Raw genomic sequence first — 19,795 nt, forward strand, 5'->3', positions numbered from 1 at the left:
ACAGGGTAAACAGGAGACCAGACTCCTCATAAATTGGCTCTGATTTCTTTTCAGAAGCAGTGACTTCATGCTCTCATGTTGGACTGATGTCAGACTTGATGCTACAGTGACTATGTATTACAAAGTGGTATTTCGAGACCAGACAGGCTAAGGCTAGCTGGTTAGAATGCTAAGGTTAAGTCACAATCTGACAGGTCAACATAAGATTTTTCACAAATTCGTATTACAGAATCAAATCTACTCGTATTTTATCTTATAGCATCTTATCTCCCATTAGAAAATCTTAAAATAGCTGATTGAAGTCGACAATCAGCTGTCATGTCTATTACCTAGCAACTGACCATATGCGCACAGCTGAAATATAAAAACAAAATTGAAATAATGTTAAAAATATTAGTTAGCTAGACAGTTACCAATATAAAAGGTAAAAACTAAAGTGTGATAAAAATGTAAGTTGTGAATGCTGTTAGAGCACCCCCTGCTATTCATCAGAGCATTAACGCTCTCCAGTTTCAGTCTCCATTTCCTAAATGCTTTAGCCAAGTGTGCTAACATTATTCCTCCTAATAAACACACACAATCAGCTCTGTCTCCTCATTATTAACCATCATCACTGTAATTTTTTATCGTCAACATTAACACCTGATATTTTAAAAACGCTGAGTTAGAAAAGAAAAACATCTCAAGTGAAAGCAGCATTTTAAAGTATGAATACATGCAGCGTCATTATGCTAGTCGTGAACTATGCTACCTGACACAGCTGTGCATAAGCAATAAAGAAGCCTTGAGCATCTTTTAGAAAGTGATAAACACAGAAAACTCCCAATCTACACGCTATATGCTTCGCTGTGGCCAACATGGACCTGCACACACACTTTAATCCCCAATTTCTCAGACTACATCGCCAATGAGACATTCGGTTCCAGAGGTTTTGGGGAGACATTAAAGGGTTAAAGCCTTTACTTTGTCCTCTACTGAAACAACAATAAAGAATCTTCACATTTTAATTAAATTTTAATAAAAAAAAACATTAAAAAAAAAAAAACACACAACAACAACAACAACAACAACAACAACAACAACAACAACAACAACATGTACATTCACTTTCTGATTCATAACGAGAAGCGTGGTTGACAGGAGTCAGAAAAGATTCCGAAAACATGCTCTTTGTTAGGTTAATGCCCCAGAAACGTACATTAATGTTACGTTAATGCACCGAGACACAGATACACACAAGCAAAATAAGATAAACTCCTCAAAAGGAAAAATAAAACAGTCTGTCTTAAGCAGTAAAACATCACCGCAGTCGTGTTTCGCTAAAAACAGCATCAGAAATAACTCGTTATAAAAGCCTCATTTTACTCACCACGCTGTCGATCTGCAAGCATTAATTGCATTTCTATAATAGATATACTTACTGCCATATATACATATTAAAAGCCTACAAGCTGTACAAAAGTAACTCTTCCAATCTTCTCAACTGTTTCAGGCTTTCCCTGTTTGCCTCTGTTCCAATAAATCATCACTCATTTTGAAACTAAACTGCATTAAACAGCGATACTCTTCAGGCAGAAAGGCAGTAATAAAGCTGAGTGTCTGATCTCTCAAGTAAAATAGGATTTGCGTATTACAGGGCTGGCCTGAATGGCACTTTATAGGCATCAAAAACTTGTTGATATTTCTGAATGAGTACTCGAACACGATTTCAGTACTTCCCCTACAAAAGTCCATTATTAACCACTTTATGTGTGTTAAATTGTATACAACCTCAAGCATATTCATTAAATTTTTAGATACTTTATTCTGAATCGTTAACTTTGTGCTTTAAGCTTAGTTCCATTGTAAGTGGAATAACTCAGGGCTGGGAAATATGACAATATATATTTTTATCATGATGATCATTAATGTCACAATACAATATGCTTTTCTGAACATATCTTGTATATACTTGTAGACACTGACCAACTGTATGTTTGACTATAAAGATGTGTATCAGGAACATTTTTTGAAGTATGTTAATTGTATATTTTTGCCTTATCACCTAGCTCTATAACAACTACGACAAACACAAATCTCATTCAGTTTTTTTTTTTCAGTGTTTTATGCTAAATTTGCACCGTTAACTGATTAGCTAGCCTACCTCTTTGTGTCGTCTCTCACCTCGGCAGCAGCTAAATGCTCAGCTTTCTTACCTAAATGACAAATTAACATGTATTAAGTTTAAACATTGATAGCTAAATGTTTATAGCTGACGTCATGAGTATGAAATCATGATTTTATAATCACGTCTGATTGTCAAGTTATTGCAATTTTTGCTTGGTTTTATGATGAACTCTTAAGAATTGTAGTGTCAGGAATCCACAACAGTGTTCAAGAATTCTTTCGGGGTCTAAAGGGTTAACAAGTGATGAAGCTTAACAAGGACACAGATATCAACACATCAAATGAGTACTTGAGTATTCTAATTATTCAGGCCAGCCCTTAGTGTATTGCTGTTGCCCATGATACAATACATAGTTTTGTATTTGCATAGCTATTTAACATACAGGACCATAATTTACATAGTTGTCCTTTACACATGTCACCAGAAGATATTGACATTTTGCATGATTTACCAGCATGTTGTCAAAGCCAATAACAATGAATTGTCATTTATAATAAAGTCACCACTCCTGCAGACCTCAGTCAGGGTTAGTCAGGGTTCCGGTTCTGATAGTTTTACAGGTCATGTGGAGAGGAACGTCATCTTGTTGTTTGTAATCTCACAAAGTTTACTTCTTTCAGTCCCCACTTTCAAAAAAAGTGGTATTGCCGTACAAAGATTAATCTACATCAGGGGTTTCCAGCTCTGGTCCTGCAGGACCTTAACTTAGCCATATATTTAAAATGAATGAGACACTGCACAGCAAAAAAAAAGGCATCTTTTGACACTGGTTTGAGTTTGTGCAGTGGAGAATTTCTAAACACTTCAGTTTCAGACTAAATCAGCTGAATTCCGCTATGTTAGCAGTAAGACAGAAAGATGAAAGAAAGCGCAAGATAAAAGAATATTTACCATCAGGATAACTGTTTAAACTCTCAGGATCAGACATATGGGTGAGAAGAGGCAGCACAAATTGTGTCATGATGTGGCCAAAGCATGCAATCATAGTCATAATTGTTTAAGTGTAATTGTTTCATTTGCTGTTTTGTTCTCCTTTATTTCACAAGCTTTCAGTTAGTAGTCAGTCTTCAGATGCCTTGTTGCTCATATTGCGGCCACATGAAGGCACATTATGCAATGTCAGTACTTGCACATACATCTGGCCCAAAGTCTTTTGTTCTCACTTATCATAAAAGAAGAAGCGAGTCACTTTCAAGTTACATCAACAAACTACAAACAGTTCTGTTATTGCTCTCACTCTTCAGAGTCCTTCTTTTGGGAAACTTTCTGTCAGTGTAAATAAGCATGTTTACATGCATCTTGATAATCTGTTAATAATTTAACTAATCGGAATAGAATGTCCAGTGTAAACACCTCTATCAGAATAGACTAGGCTGATAGAAATAATATTCCGAATGGCTTCAATTTGTTTGAACGAGGTGGGTAATCCTGTAAACATCCATAAAATATAAGAATGACATCCGCGTAAATGCTTGTGTCCTGTTTGGATTAAAAAGCGGAACAAGTAGAAAGAACACTGGACTCAAACCATTAATCAGGAAGACTGCTCTTTTTTTTGTTTAGGAGTAAATATACACTTTATACAAGTGTATATTTACAAAATACAAGTTTGTGGTTTCAGCTGTACAAAAGGGGACCTATCATGCTCCTTTTCTATGTTCATAATTGTGTTTTTTTATGTTCCAAACACATTGTTTTGCTCATACTATTCATTTCTATTCATCCTCTGTCTGAAACACTGTTAGAGCTCCTGTGTCTTTAAGCCCCGCCTCCCTATGAGCCCAGTGTACTCTGATCGGGTCCTTCCTCCATGTTCTGCCCCTGTCCTGCAGTCTGCAGACAGACCCTTCTGTCCTGAGCAGCTGTAAACTCTGCTGTGGCTGTTTCTCCAGCAGTGTTGGTTCTGCCGTATCAGTTTGGTCCAGAGTGGATCCTGAAAGTCTGTTCAGCATCTTCGTCACAAACTACAACACTGAACACACTCTCCTCCAGTAGATGCTGTGTGCTGTGTGAAGGTGTATCAAGCTCACCAGTAGGTGGGCAGTAAGGACTGTGTCAAAAGATTGAGTCATCTTGTAACAAAAGAAAAGGGTTGGAATTCCAAGGAGGCGTTTCAGGCAGCTGAGAAAAGTGGTTTCTGTGGGAGAGAGTTTCTCCCTCTGAAAAGAACTTTGAGCTTTGTGAGTTTGCAGAACATTTACATGCACAAAAAAGATACATAGCACACTAAAGGAAAATAAAAAACATAATAGATTCCCTATCTAGACAACTAAATACCCAGCGTCCATTATTTGTAAACTGGCTGTGAGAGCTTCCAATGTCCTCCTTCTGTCTGTAATTGGTTATAGTTGCTTGCACCAATGGACAGAGGAGTATTTGTCAATTTCCAAATGCAAATTTGACACATGTAGTCCAGCACGTCCTTTATGTGCCTATTCAGAAACTGATTGTTCAGTGGTGGCTTGCTTTAATTTTTTCAAGTATACAGCCACCTTTAAAATCAGCACAGTTTGTTAGTCTCCCTAATTCAACCCATCAGTTAGTTACCTGCAACATCTCCAAACCTGGACTAAGGCTCTTCAGGACCAGTGCTGGACACCCCTGTTTTATGTGACTTTTTTGGAACAAGTGGATGGAGAGAGTGGGAATTTCCTGCATCTTAAGCATTTGACAAAACTTCTACATTTAGAGTGAGTGTCCACTGAAAACTTGAACTCGTCCTGACTCTTGTTCAAATGTGACCTTGGTGTTACAAGAGATTCCTCTGATGGACTGCACTGAATGGAGGGTGGGCTTGAGAAGCTTTCAAAGTCATGCTGATCTTAAGACAAATCTTATATTATCTTTCTTGATTAGAAATATTTGATAGTGTTTCTTTGTAGTTGCCTCCTTAGCAAAGAAAAACATCCATTTATCCAGAACATTCTCTGAGGAGAAAAAAAATCCTAGTTATTTATTGAGAGGGAGATCACCTGGGTAAAGGGTCAGATTTGGACTGATAGACAAAAAAAAAAATTCTTCAGCCTTTGCCTTTTAAATCTGGACTGGAGTCATCCAAACAGGATGCAAGAGATTCCTCCATAAGAAAGAACTGAGTGGAGTGAGGAGCAAACAAAGATGCTTCAGACTTAGACTGACCTTGAGACCTGATCAGTCCTGGAAATCATCAAGGGAGGGACGGGGTGGAGGGCGGCTTGGAGGAGGAGCTCGGCCAGGAGGGGCAGAATGAGGGGGTGGGGGCAGTGAGCCAGTCACTGATAGAGACAGGCAGGCAGTTGGAGCTGGAGTCAGAGGCAGGAATGTTGATAGAGAGGGGCCAGTGGGTGGAGAGGGAGGAGGAGCCAAAGTGAGAGTGAAGGAGGCTGGGGGTAAAGCTCTGGTGGGTGGGGGAGTGTAAGGGGGCGGAGTAATGGAAGAGGGGGGTGGGGTTGAAGGAAGAGGAGGCAGGGAGGACACTGGAGAAGGTGAGGGATAGGAAGGGTAGGTAGGGTAACTGCAGTGTGGGTCCGTGGAGTGGGAGGGGTAACTGCAGTGTGGGTTTGGAGGCAGGTTGCTCTTTGGGGCCGGTGGGGTGGGGCTGTGGGGAAGACTGTAGATGTGCCTAGAGGCGTTGCTGTTGTTCCGTGGGTACCGAGGAGCTGGGTAAGATTTGACTCGAGTGAAGTTCATACAGCGACCCTGAAAAATAAAACAAGGGACAATGATAGCAAATGTAAAGTCAGGCATACAACAACTGTTGCCCAAAGATGAGGAATAAGGTACAACAGATGAGATAAATTTAATCTCTTGTCTAGGCAAGCACTCTACACTCTACCAAAAAGAGTCCTTGGGCAAGACTCCTAACATTACCTTCAGCTACTTGTGTAAAATGATTGAATTGTAAGTTGCTCTGTATAAAAGCATCTGCCAAATGCCATAAATGTAGATATCACACCCTTGCATGTCTGACTGAAGACAGGACTTTTATTCAAACCACAATTGGGGGTAAACCGCAGTATTTTTAGTCAAATTTACCACCAATTTGCTCCTTCTGACAGAGTATTTGATAGGGAATCTCAACAAGGCCTTCCCATGTTTTCAAATATTTAATGTTAATGGTGTAAAACGTTCATGAGTCCCATTGTGTGAAATGATGAATGAGGTAACTCAATGAGAGAGATAATAGACAATGAAAAAGCTACTAGAGAAAAAGTAGGAGACGTATATGCAAATGGAGGAATGACCATCTGAATGCTGGCAAATGCTTGAGTTGCCTTATAATGTGTGAACCAGAACTTCATGGCACTCAGCTGCTGGTTCATAGTAAATCGCTACTGTAGTTCCAGTTGGAGAATAGACTGATATCCATGTTTCTCTACCATATTTTCATCCACAGATTGTGTCTAGTGTGTGTGTAAAAGCTTAAACAGGTCTGCTCCCATCCTAGATTTGTTTGTTTTCCATTTTCGATTTTTGTGCTTTGTTGTAGCAGTAACTCCTTCTGTATGCAATACCTTCTTTTGCTGAATCATCTAGGGTGCATACCCTTAAGACAATCCTGTAAAAGACTTACATTAACAGCTCACTGTTTTGCAAATCTGTTAGGATTTTGTAACTCATGTAGACAGATGATGTGATGACATATATTGTGGGTGCCTTTATCATGCCCTGAGGAACATCAATGCACAACCCAAATGAAGTTTCCTTTTCAAAATGCCCAAACTGGTGGCTTGAGTAGACTTTTTTTACATCTGAAAGGATTTCAATTGGTCCCCTATCCCCAAATACTGTGACTGTGCTAGACAAAGGGTGGTGTCTCCAGGCTGTAGATGTCTTCTTTCAGCTACATCCTAAGGTAGTGGAAGTTAGACCACTTCATCCTCACTCTTGTCCTTTTGGAGATCAAGTAGTCGGTCTTTTCTCCAGGCTGACTGGTGGGGATTCCATGCATAGACATTTGCAATCCTCTTTGTAGGCGGAAGCAGCAGTAGGTTTGCAAGCACTTTGGTAGAATAGACAAAGGCCTTTGTGCTTTGTCATCAGCTCAAGTTTGCCATGAATGACTGCAAACAACTGTCCAAACAAGCTCGCTGGGGAGAGTGGATGGTCCAGATAGGTCATCCAATATCTGGTGTCTGACAGCATTAGCTACAAGTAGCATTGAGCCACTACTGTTGCCAACAGTTCTCAGTTTAGCAAAAGCAGTGCAAAAGATCTAACCTGACGTAGTGCTGATTTTAGTGATGACAATGATGAGCAGGCTCCCTGCTAGTAGCATGTCTCAAAATTTGTCCTGATTCATCTCCTACTATGTTTGGAGGAGGGTGACTAAATTCAATCCTGGCCATACCAACCTGAACATGGTACATCTTTTCCAGCTCGCTTGCCTGCTTGCTTTTCCAGCTGAAGGAGGGAAAAGTATCAGTGCTTGGAAGAGAGCATCGTTGGTCCTTTATTGACGGAGAAAGTGATGTAAGTAGTTCAACATAGAAGCTTGTTGAAAATGGTTCTAGATAGCACCAAAAAGGTTCTATTTCTCACAGGGTCATTGTTTGTTTACATTTTGACAGTTCCGGTGTTCTGTTATGCGATGTGATACATTTGACGCATGCTGTTTGGACATGATGGAAGCTCACTCAACACTAGAGAGTTGACCACCTGAGCTAGCAAAAGAAGACACAGGCATGACATTGTGCCAAAGCTCTTGTAACAAGTAGGCTGGGTATGGGATTTGTCAAGTCAAATCAAAGTTGTTTTATAACAGGAATTGTTACAAAACAGCTTTACAAAAAATTTGTAATCACCTGTAATAATCTGTAATCACAAAAAAACCTGTGATCACCCAATGTGGCAGCACTGTATACAGACTTAAAAACTTTTTATAGAGCACTGTGCACAGTAGAAGTGAACTGAACACCACTACAACTCTTTACTGGTACTGACTTCATAGGACACTACACCTGTTCCAGTGTTCCACTTCACCTCTGTCCTATTTATTATTCACTGGACTATTTGTTCTCAAGTGTGCAATCTATATTCTTTCTGTGCAATAATTCTTAAGATGTGCAATATTATATAACTCTATAAGCTATCCAATGTGCAATAACCACTGCGACCTCACTTGTCTATTGTGTATTGTCTTTTTAGAATATATGGTTTTATATTCCTTTTTCTTTATTTAAGATTTTTATACTATTTTTCTTAAATCTGCACTTTATATATTTTAGCCTTATGTTCAATGTTTTGTGTGTAGAAAGTGCTGTTGGATTGCTGCTCAATTTTGTTGTACACTGTGCAATGACAATAAAGGCATCTTATCTTATTTTCTAAACTGCTCATCCTACCTGGGCGAAAGGCAGGAAACACCCAGAACAGGTCGCCAGTCCATTGAAGGCCAAATGCAACAGTGACAAAGAAAAAATTCTGAAGAGTAAGAGGAAGAGACTTTCAGAGAAACTGAGACTCAAAAGAGGAACACATCTTCCTATGGTAAACACTGGATAGCAAAACAATAAAGGGCAATTTAAAGTCTAGATGAGAAGCGTCGCTCAACAAAAAACCTGTGATCACCTGATGTGGCAGCACTGTAGGCTTTCATAGTCCTGTGCCAGAGACAAAACGTCAGAATAGAACATCATTTGCAGTAAAACCACATAGAAGAGAAAACAGCTGCTACAGTGAAACTGCAGTAGGGATTTTAAGCTGCACGGTCACTACAGCAACCAGGAATAGCCTACAATTCCTTTTCTACACGCATGTTTCACTCAAGTTCTTTAGGGAACCAAAAGTGGTTCTTCTGTGTCCTAAGTCGAACACAAGGTCTGTGGGCCAGATTAGGCCTGCAACACAAGCCTATTGTTACAGGACGACAGGGAGGTGGACCCAAGTGCAGAACTGAAGCCCAGCACAAACAAAAAAGGTAACGGGATATAAGAGGCAACGAAATATGCACCACTAATGAGGCGCCTGGACCGAAGTTTGAACTGTTGCTGTTATGGTCGACGGTCCGCGGTGCTGCCGCTGCACCACGTGCAAGTGGCGATGATCAATGCACCTCAAGAAAGGCCGGAAAATAGGAACAAACGACAAAAAAAGGGGATGCCACGGGCGGCATGCTCAAACAAAGGCTTAGTTGAAAGATTAAATAAACAAAAATGAAAACAAAGACACTGCCACCGTAATTATGATTATGATATTTTGTTGTTGTGAGTAATTCAGGGGCAATTACTCTTTTTTTTTTTGAGGTAATTTCTTTTCTTGGCCCTCTTATTTTTCTTTTTGGGTTTTAGGGCAGTTTCTTTTCTTTTCATTTCTTTTCTTTCCTTTCTTAAGACCAAATACTGTACCGTTCCCCCCTCTACAAAGGTGTGACAAACATTGGCATTTGCCAGCACCTTATATAAGGAGGCTTCCAGGTCTGTCAAGTTAGTCTAATTTGATCGATGGCACCTTGCCACCGTCAACCTCTGACGGCAGCAGGTGGCATGGGCTGGGTGCCTTGCTGCCAACGTCCTCTGCTGGCAGCATGACCCCCCTCCTAGAGACAGTCCCAGAAGTCCCCAGGCCACCAGCCTGTGCCTGCCAGAACTCCCTGACAAGACCCGGGTCCAGAATATGGGACACCAAAACCCAGGACCACTCCTCAGGCCTGTAGCCCTCCCAGTCCTCCAAGTACTGGACACTGCTCCATACATGGCGGGAGTCCAGGAGGCATAAGCCTGGGAGCCAGCCAAAAGAAGCGGCACAGGGGGCTGGGTCCCACAAAGGAACAGCCTAAGGCAGGAGACGTGGGATGTCGGGTGGATCTGCATGGAGGGCGGAAGGCACAGCCAGTAGGAGACCGGGTTGACCCACCCGTCAACCTTGAAAGGCCCCACATACTTAGGAGCCAGCTTCTTGGACTCCATATGGAGGAAGATCCTTGGCCGAAAGCCAGACCCACTGGCCGGGTTGGAAGGTGGGTGCTGGGTGCCTCCTTCAGTCTGCCACCTGCTTCCTGGTCTTGGTGGTGGTCAGGAGGGAAGCATGGGCCTTCTGCCATGCCCTCCAGCAATGCTGCATGAATTGCTCAGTAGCAGGGACCCGACCTCATGCTCCTCCTCAGGGAATATGGGCGGAGGAAACCCAAACTAGCATTCGAACAGAGATATGCCTAAGGACGAATGCCGGAGGATGTTGTGGGCATATTCTGCCCAGGGTTAGTACTCTGCCAAAGAGGAGGGGTTGATGGAGGTCAAGCATCGCAGAGTCCGGGCTAGGTCTTGGTTGACCTGGTTTGGCCACTGGACTCCAGGTGGAAGCTGAAGGAGAGGCTCCCATGATTCGACAGAAGGCCTTCCAAAAGCGGCTAGCAACTGGGGTCCCCGATCAGACACCAGATCGCTAGGCATCCCGTGTACCCTGACCACATGCTGAAGGAGGAGCTCCGCTGTCTGTCAGATGGAAGTTTGAGCAGTGCCACAAACTTGCATGCCTTGGAGAAGTGGTCCACAAGGACTAGGATCGCTGTGTTTCCCTTGGAAGGAGGCAGGCCTGTAACAAAGTCCAGGGAGACATGAGACCATGGACGCACAGGGACAGGCAGTGGGTGGAGGAGGCTGTGACTGAGGTGCCTTGCAGTGTGCACACATCTCTCAAGATGCGACAAAGGCACGGACGTCTCTCTCCATGCTGGGCTCCTGGCAGTCTCCAGCTCCCAACAGAGAGGGGCCAAGATCCGAGGAGCGGGAATAAGGGGTTCTGGGGAGGGATCAGACCCCGGAGGCGCCCATTGTCTGGACAGAGCATCTGGCTTGGTATTTTTAGAGCCTACAGGACAGCAAGAATTCAAAGTGGAATTCTAAAAAAAAGTGTCCACCGGGCTTGGCCTGTTGGATATAGGCCAGGTTCTTGTGGTCAGTCATGACCACAAAGGGATGTTTGGACCCCTCGAGCCAGTGCCTCCATTCCTCCAAGGCGAGCTTCACGGCCAGAAGTTCCCTTTCATTAACTTCATAATTGCGTTCAGCTGGGGTAAGGCGATGAGAAAAGAGCACACATGGGTGGAGCTTCTTGGCCAGACATAGCCATTGGAAAGCACGGCCCCTACGCCTACTTCTGAGGCATCTACCTTGACGACAAACGGCTCCTCAGGATCAGGCAACTGGAGGACCAGGGGAATATTAACTGTGCCTTGATCTCACCAAAAGCCTTCTGGGCTTCGCTGGTCCAACGAAAGGGCCCTGGGGTCTTCCGGGTGCAGGCAGTGAGGGGTGCCACCATGGAACTGAAGTTTCTCACAAATTGCCGGAAGAAGTTGGCACACCCCAGGAAAAGTTGGACCAGCTTGAGAGAGATAGGATGCGGCCAGTCCACCATGGTGCTGATCTTGGCTGGGTCCATGTGGAGGGTGCTGGTGGACACCACAAAGCCCAAGAAGGATATTGTGGGGGCATGGACTTCTCCAGCTTGACGTATAGGTGGTTTTCCAACAACACTTGCAGAATCAGCCTAATGTGCCTGACATGTTCCTTTAGGAAGTGGCTGTAGATAAGTATGTTGGCGCGGTAGACATACATAGAGACCCAGCACTTCTTGGAGGACTTCGTTAATGAAGCACTGGAAGACTGCCGGGGCGATCATTAACCTGAACAGTATAACCAGGTACTCGTAATGCCCCATGGGAGTGATGAACGCTGTCTTCCACTCATCCATCTGCCGAATGCAGATGAGGTTGTAAACACTGCACAAGTCCAGCTTGGTGCAAAATGTGGCTTGCTGCAGTGCCTCAAATGCTGTTGACATGAAGGGCAGGGGGTGGCAGTCTTTGATGGTAATGGCATTGAGGCCATGATAGTCCATGCAGGGGCGGAGGCCTCCATCCTTCTTCCCAACGAAGAAGAAGCCTGCTCCCGTGGGAGAGGAAGACAGGCGTATGAACCCCTGTTACCACGCCTCGCGGATGTAGTCCTCCATAGCAGCCCATTCAGGGGGCAAGAGCGCAAACAACTGGCCGCGGGGTGGTGTGGCACCTGGAAGCAGGTTGATGGCACAGTCAGATTCCCTGTGGGGTGGCAAAACCTGGCCCTCCTCCTTGAGGTCCCAGTATTCAATGGGGACCCCTGTGAGGTCCGACCTAGCGGGACCTGTGGGAGAAAGTGCTCTACGGCCCGGGAAAGGGTCATCCAGGCAATGCTTGTTGCACCGGGGGCACCACACATACTTGGACCTGTCAATGTGGAGATTATGCTGCCTCAACCAAGGGAACACCAGCACCAGCCATAAATGGGGGGCTTGGATGAGATGCAGCACAATACTCTCCCTGTGTGGACCCACTCGTAAGGTGAGTGGCCTAGTCCGGTGAGTGACGGGCTCAGACCCCAGAGAACGGCTGTCAATGGCCATGACCGACAGTGGGTGCTCTAGGGGCTCGAAGGGTAGGCCCAGCTCTGCGGCCAGCGTGACATCAAGGAAGCTCTCTGCTGCTCCTGAGTCAATGAAAATCTGCAGGGTGGTATGATGAGTGGGCCTCCATGAAACCTGCACCCCCAAAAAGAGGTGGGGGAAAGAATGACCAGCCCTTCAAAGGTCCCCCTGACCGGAGCGAGCCCAGGCATTTCCCGCTGGGTGACTGATGTTGCAAGGGTGTCTGGCCTCGACAACATGAGGCCCAGAGTCATGACCTGGCAAGCCCGCACCCCCCCAGTTGCATGGGCTCGGGTAGATCCCTGCTAGGTGGTGGCCCGGCTGGAGTGGGGCACCAGAAGGGGCGCGGGGCAGGAGCACAGAAACCACCTCTCCGGTCAAGGTCTCTCTGATGCATGTGAGTGTCCAAGCGAATGCACACGTCATAGAGGCCCTCTAATGTGGAGGGTAACTCCCGGGCGGCCAGTTCATCCTTGAGGCTCCCATTAAGTCCTTGCTGTAAAATGGCCATTAGCGCCTCCTTGTTCCAGCTGCTTTTAGCTGCCAGTGTCCGGAATTCGATGGGCGTCTTGGGAGAGGGCCAGGAGGTGGGGCACTGCCTCTTGACCCCCACTGGGGTTGTGAAAGGTGGTCCACATTACCCTTGTAAAGCTTTCCCCCAAGGCAGTGTCAGGGGAATCCAGCTCCCACAATGAGGTGGCCCAAGCCAGAGACCTCCTGGTCAACAGAGAGATTATATAGGCCACCTTAGACCTCTCTGTTGGGAATTGGGAGGGTTGCTGTTCAAACACCAGGGAACACTGCAAGAGAAAAACTCTGCAGATCTCTGTATCCCCAGCATATCTCTCTGGGTTGGCCACCAGAGCACAACTCCCTCCCAGAGGGGAGTAGCAGCACTATCACCAGCACTGACACTGGCACTGGCAGGCTGAGCTCCCTCGGTCTGTGTTCTGATTAGCAGGGTCAGCTGCTCATGTCGTGCAGCAGCTTCATGCCTGCCAATAACTGCTCCCTGGTTTTGCAGGGCAGACTTAATGGGATCCAGTCCAGGTGGGTCACACCTTTCTGGTGCGGGATGGGGGGAGGCGGACCCAAGAGCAGAACTTAAGCCCAGCAAAAACAAAATGGTAACAGAATATAAGGGGCGACAAAATATGCAGCTGCTGTCACCACTAATGAAGCGCCCAGACCGAGGTTCAAACTGTTGCTGTTATGGTCAATAGGCTGTGGCGCTACTGCTGCGCCACTACAGTGTGCAAAAGGTGACAGTCAACACACCTTAAGGGAGGCGGGAAAAAAGGCGTGGCAACGAATGACTAATAAAGGGGATGCCACTGGTGGCGTGCTCAAACAAAGGCTTAGTTGAAAGGTGAAATAAACAAAAATGAAAACACAGACATTGCCACTGTAATTATGATGGTTGGCAGGCTTTTCTTCTCATGTTTGCTCCTTCAACAAACACCTTTGGTGTGGCTTAGATTTTTGGGTTTTTTGTTGTTGTTGTGAGTAATTTGGAGGTAATTACTCTCTTTTTGTTTTTTGAGGTAATTTCTTTTCTCTGCCCTCTTTGATTTTTCTTTTTGGGTTTTGGGGCAGTTTCCTCTCTTTTCTTTTCTTTTCTTTTTTTTTTCTTTTTTTCTTAAGACAAAGTATCATACCGGTCACCCCTCTATAAAGGTGTGACAAACATTGGCGTTTGCCAGCACCTTATATAAGGAGGCTTCCAGGTGTGTCAAGTTAGTCTAATTTGATCGATGGCACCTTGCCACCGTCAACCATGGGCGCCTTGCTGCCGATGCCCTCTGCTGGCAGCAGGCGGTGCGGGCTGAACCCTTACAGCCATCTGGTACGCAAAAAGTATTTTTATAATTTTAAAATAAATGTATTATTTAATTTTATATATTACAGTTTGCAGCACTACATTCCCCAGCATGCAACGTAAAGTCTGCTCCTACACTATAGGCGCTAAAAACTATAAAAACTATACACATCTTAAACAATATAAAAACAAAAATACCATAATTGCTGCAGATGCTATAAACACTATAAATACTGTAGACACTATAATCACTATATAAACACTATAAACACAAACAATATAGAAGACAACCAACAAAAACACTATAAACAGTATAACACTTTAAAAAATAAACACTATAAACTCTATAGACACTATGGACATTATAAAAATTACAGACACTATAGAAAACACTTCAACTATTATAAACACTATAAACATTACAAACAGTATGAACACTATAGTCACTATAAACAGCACAAACATCATAAACACTATACACACTTTAAACACTGTAGATGCTATAAACACTACAGATGCTTTAAATACTATAGACACCAAACACTATAAACAGTTTAGACACTATAACCGCTATGAACACTCAGCAGCTCAGAAACTGATCACAAGAACGAATGAACAGCACAGAAAAGATTGCAGGTGTTAGGATCAGATGCATAGGCAGGTTTAAAAGACCTACTTCCTGTGGAGATTTTTAAAATGATTTCAAATACTGCAAAACTTTGGGAAAAGTATTGTAATATTACTCATGTCATATTTTAAGATCTACTACAACTGCTTACATTTGCTGTTGTCATTTTTACGGATTTTGAATAAACAATGGCCGGTTCAGGTTATAGCAAAATGTTAAAAATTAAATAAAAAGGCAGGTGTTCTGTGGCCCACTGGTCTGTCAACCACCCTTTAATGGTTGAGCTTGCTCTACAGCATCAGAATAGTTTAACATGGCCACATTGCCAGTGGCCACTGAAATTGATTTATTACATTAGGTATATTGTGACCTTTCGGAATATTGTAATACGGAGAAATAACCTCAAATCTAATTATTTTTACATTTTGAGATGATTGTTCATTCTCAAAACAAAGGATTTTTTGCTCCACTGAAAAGTTTTTCTTTGTCCATTTTTTTGTTCATTTGTTTGTTTTGTTTATTCTGTATAAACTGTAACAGTATATGATTCTTATTCTTATTCTTATATTTAGTTATATAGTTAGACATACAGCTATTCAGCACACTGCAGACATAAAGATCCTTTTCATAATCTTCCTATATCGAGGCAGCATTGTGCATTCACACCACAGGTGTCTGAAGGAGTTTACCAGACCTCTTAGGATTCAATAAGACAGAAAAAAGGGTCACCTCAGTTCATGTTGAATCTTGCTGTTGTAGTTTTTTTACTGAAAACAAGATCTTGTCAATAAAGTACAGGTTAAATGTTTCTCCTGCAATCTTCCCGGTCTTTCATCTCTCTAACCTCCTCTTTAATGGCCTTACAGCCTTTGTTCATTTATCTTTCGCTGCTCGTCAAAGGCCGAAAGTGTTCACGATGCTTTTGATTTCTCTCCAGTTTCCTGCATTATCCTCGTCATATCTGACTGAGGCTGGTTGTATGGATGCTTTTTTTCGTCTGGCCTTAATGCATTGAGCAGACGAGACTGCATTCCTTTAAGGAGAAGCATTATTTGCAGTCTGCTCCATCTTTGCGGTTCTTTCTACCCTTCCCAGAACTTTTTATTACTAACAGCTGGAACTCCTTTCTCCTCCAATCACCCTCTTCTTGCAATTCATGCAGCCACAGCTGGAGCAATTCAGTAAATTTGGGAGAGGCACACTTTAAAATAACCAAATGGAGTCCCAACTGTTTGATTTCCTGAGCACTGTTTCAACAGCTATTTATGAGAATAACACCCAGCAGAAGACCAATAGGTTTAAAAATAAATAATAAAAAAAAAAATTAAAATAAAGAATAAAAAGAAATGGTTAAACTTGCGTGGCTAAAAGAGAAAATAACTGTACTTGAGAAGAAGGGGGCTGGAGAAATATGTATGTAGAGCACTGTGTGATACTATACCAAAGTGTTACACACTATATGTAGTAGTTAAAGTGGGACGGAAGCCATAAGGCATTTTTTCTGAGGCTGAGCAGACCATGAGGGCCATAGTGTTGAACTATGACTCAACAGACTGTATTACAGAAATACCAAAAAAATGATCAAACAGTAAGTTAACAGCTGTATCACAGCATCATAACACAGCCTTAAATGACTCCATGATCACATACAGCTGTATCACATCAATCCATCACACCATCATTCCATGTCACACTGTCAGGACACCATTATTTTACATTGCTCTATTGAACCACTGTATCACACCACTCTATCATCACTCTCACACCGCTGTATCTCACCCCATTCTATCACACCTCTGTATTGTACCACTGTATTGCACCATTGTATCACACCATATACAGGACAAATGTTGAGCTGCATTTTAAAAGTGTGAAGAGTGATGTGTAAATAAAGACCTGTATTATCATTATTACTAAGATTAATTGTATTACTGTTATTAAAGTATAACTGTATCACTTCGCTGAATCACACCCTTCTATCACACTGCTGTAGGTCACACACTAGAGGTCTGTTTTCTCAGTCCTGCTCCTGCAGAAAATCCAAATCATTACTCCTGCGCCCGTCTGCAGCTGAAACAGTTAGTCCCACTCCCACCCGCACAGTCCTCTCCTGGTGAGTTGACATCCAATTTCTGATACAGTCTATTCACAAACTCATTATCCTCTGCTGCAAAAACACACCAGTCATGGTCATCAGGCTCACTGTGAGTAACTTCACCAACCGCCATTTATTACCAGTAAACACAAAGGAGGAAATTACCTACATAGTTATTTTGGACACCTATGGCCATCGGAATGAAGGCCTTGCCGTCTCTGTAATGCCTGATTCACACATGAACGCGTGGCGTGAGTAATGCGGCAGCATGAGCGCCACAGCTCGGATAGGCTGGCCTTTCTTACCTACAGTGTTTGTGCTGCAGAGTGGAGCAGTGAGACAGATATACAGACATTCCTTTTTACAGACAGACAAATTGTCACATCAGTCACTCTGTTCAATAGAATTATTTTTTGTAAATGTATAAGGTATATTTGTTTATCCACAACTTATTAATTCTGACTTATTATTAGGCAAATATTTCAAGCCTGGTAGACCAAATGGGAAATCTGTCTGCTGCACAGAATGTTTTCCTAGTAGTTCAGCATGAATTACACAAAAACATCGCCTTTTTAAGTTTGTAAACTTAAACTCACCACAGCCGACTCTGCCACTTGGCATGCACAACCTGTGTGGGCACCAAAATGAAAAGCAAGGCTTTCCACACCATGCAGAAGCAGTATGTATGAATCAGGACTATGAGTATTTGCGTGTTGTTCATGTGATTGGTAGCTAGAGAATGACTTATTTTCCATTTTAAATGTTTTACTGTTATCAGTTTATGTTGTTTACTTATAGGATTTGACGATCGTTCTACTTTATTTAGACTGGTCCTTAATTTGCAGGGTTTCTCTTCATGCCTGCTTCCGTCTGCAACACTCATATAGTGTTGGAAACCACATAATCATACCAAACATCACACCACAAAGTATTGATTTTTCACAAGCTACTCCTTTCATGTTCTCTGCTGCTGCAGGGTTGAAATTCACTCTACCTGATTAAAGGTTTCAAATGATCCTGCTGCAGGTAATTTCAAACAGCAGCAATGTCTTTATTAACGGATGTAGAGAGGAGAGCGCAGGAAAGACAGCTCATCCTCAGGTCTCCGAATAGGCCTAAACTGGCCTTCTTCCTTATCCGTGCGTCACTATTTATCAGTCAATCGAGAAAATGAGCGCCTGGTCAGAGAGAAAGGGCCACTGGACTCCTGCTTCTGCACCCATCCACTCATCTAGGACCAGAGTAATCAGTGGATCCTTCAAACAGCTGCACTTCACTCCCTCTCAGTCCATCTGTCTGTAATGAGACTCAGTTGCTGTGTTATGTAATGCTGGCAGAGCTGTTTGTGTTTGCGAGTGCAAAATGTAGACGTGGATGTTTTTAGTGTTCATTAGCACTGGCAGTAAAACATGCTCACACTGCTGTCTGCAGAAATAGACAAAGGCATGCAGCACAGATAAAAACAGTTTTAGCAGCCTTAGTGAAGCCTGGATTTTGTCCATGTTTGCAGATATCAGTGTCAGAAGCCATGTCCGGGGACAAGTAAGAGAAGGTTTGGGCTAAATGTGAGGGAATGTAGAGTTATTAGAATGAGAAAAAACAGAGAGTGAAATTTCCAAGCCAGTTCACTGTGAAAGCAAAGCTTGCGATAAGGGACGCCGGTGTGCTTGACCACATTGCCCAATGGACAACAAGCCTGTCACTAGCACATGGATGGTACATAAGTAAGCATGTGTTCCTTTAAAAAAAAAAAAGTAGAACACGTTACATACTGTAAAAATAAACAATACCTCTTATAGAGAAAAACAGTTCAGTTAGATTATGGTAGCATTTCACTTGCTAGCTTGTTTTGCCTGCGTTATTGATTGTATTCCAGACATTTAAAAAGTTGGATTAAAGGAATTTCAGGTGGGGCTCAGAGGGGACAGGGTTTACAGGGTTTATTGGGTTCTGAGCTTGACTGTCTAATAAAAGGTGAACTGAGCTCCACAGTTTAGAAGCAGAATAGCAGAAAGAGTCTCAAGTTTTCTGTATTTTATGGAATGTGTTTGCAGAAGGTCTGTATCTGCAGATCTAAGATCATAAACAGACAGACACTTAGGAGCTTTAAGGTCATTTAGAACTTTAAAAATCAGCAGCAGAGCTTTAAAATCGCTCCTAAAAGTGTGTAAATGGGGGTGATATGGGCCCTCTATGTTGGTGTTGTGAGGATCTGTGCTGCTGTATTCTGTAAAAATTGTAGTGGATGAACTGTTTCCTCCACTAAGATAATTACAGTGATCAACTCTGCTGAACAAACACAGCATTTAATTTCTCTGTCTCACTCTGAGAAAGAAAAGGCTGAACTTTAGTGATATTTCTTACATGATGAAAAGCTTCTTTTGTAACTATGTTTACGTGTGGGATTAAACAGAGCCCAGAATCTAAGGCTACATTCAAACAGTAGGTGTAAGTTGCTCCAAATCCGATTTTCACACAAAATCTGATTTTTTTTTGTTTAGCTGTTCACAATATCTTTCGAACGTATATGCAACATCTGTCTGAACAGAACAGCCCCTAAACTGACCCACATGTGCAAAAAAACAATGTCACAATTATACAGTGCGCTTATCCTGAGGTAAACAATCATGACAGCCAATGAATGCAGGTCAGTTACATTTTTGCCAGCATAACAGGAGTGATCATGAAGCTTCATTGACTGAC

General features: G+C 42.9%; 1 protein-coding gene across 2 annotated transcripts in view; it reads right to left on the reverse strand.

Moving 5' to 3' along the window:
- Window positions 1-1,050: 1,050 nt before the first annotated feature.
- antxr1b (ANTXR cell adhesion molecule 1b) overlaps window positions 1,051-19,795 on the reverse strand; it is a 102,777-nt gene continuing 84,032 nt past the window's right edge. Inside the window, exon 18 of one of the 2 annotated variants that reach the window (XM_037546935.1) lies at window positions 1,051-5,845. In XM_037546935.1, the coding sequence (XP_037402832.1) occupies window positions 5,318-5,845 (528 nt within the window). In that variant the 3' untranslated portion in view covers window positions 1,051-5,317. The remainder of the gene's footprint in view (window positions 5,846-19,795) is intronic. The other variant, XM_017718878.2, reaches the window with a different exon arrangement.

This window comes from Pygocentrus nattereri, chromosome 18 (assembly GCF_015220715.1).
Source record: "Pygocentrus nattereri isolate fPygNat1 chromosome 18, fPygNat1.pri, whole genome shotgun sequence".
Lineage (NCBI taxonomy): Eukaryota > Metazoa > Chordata > Actinopteri > Characiformes > Serrasalmidae > Pygocentrus > Pygocentrus nattereri.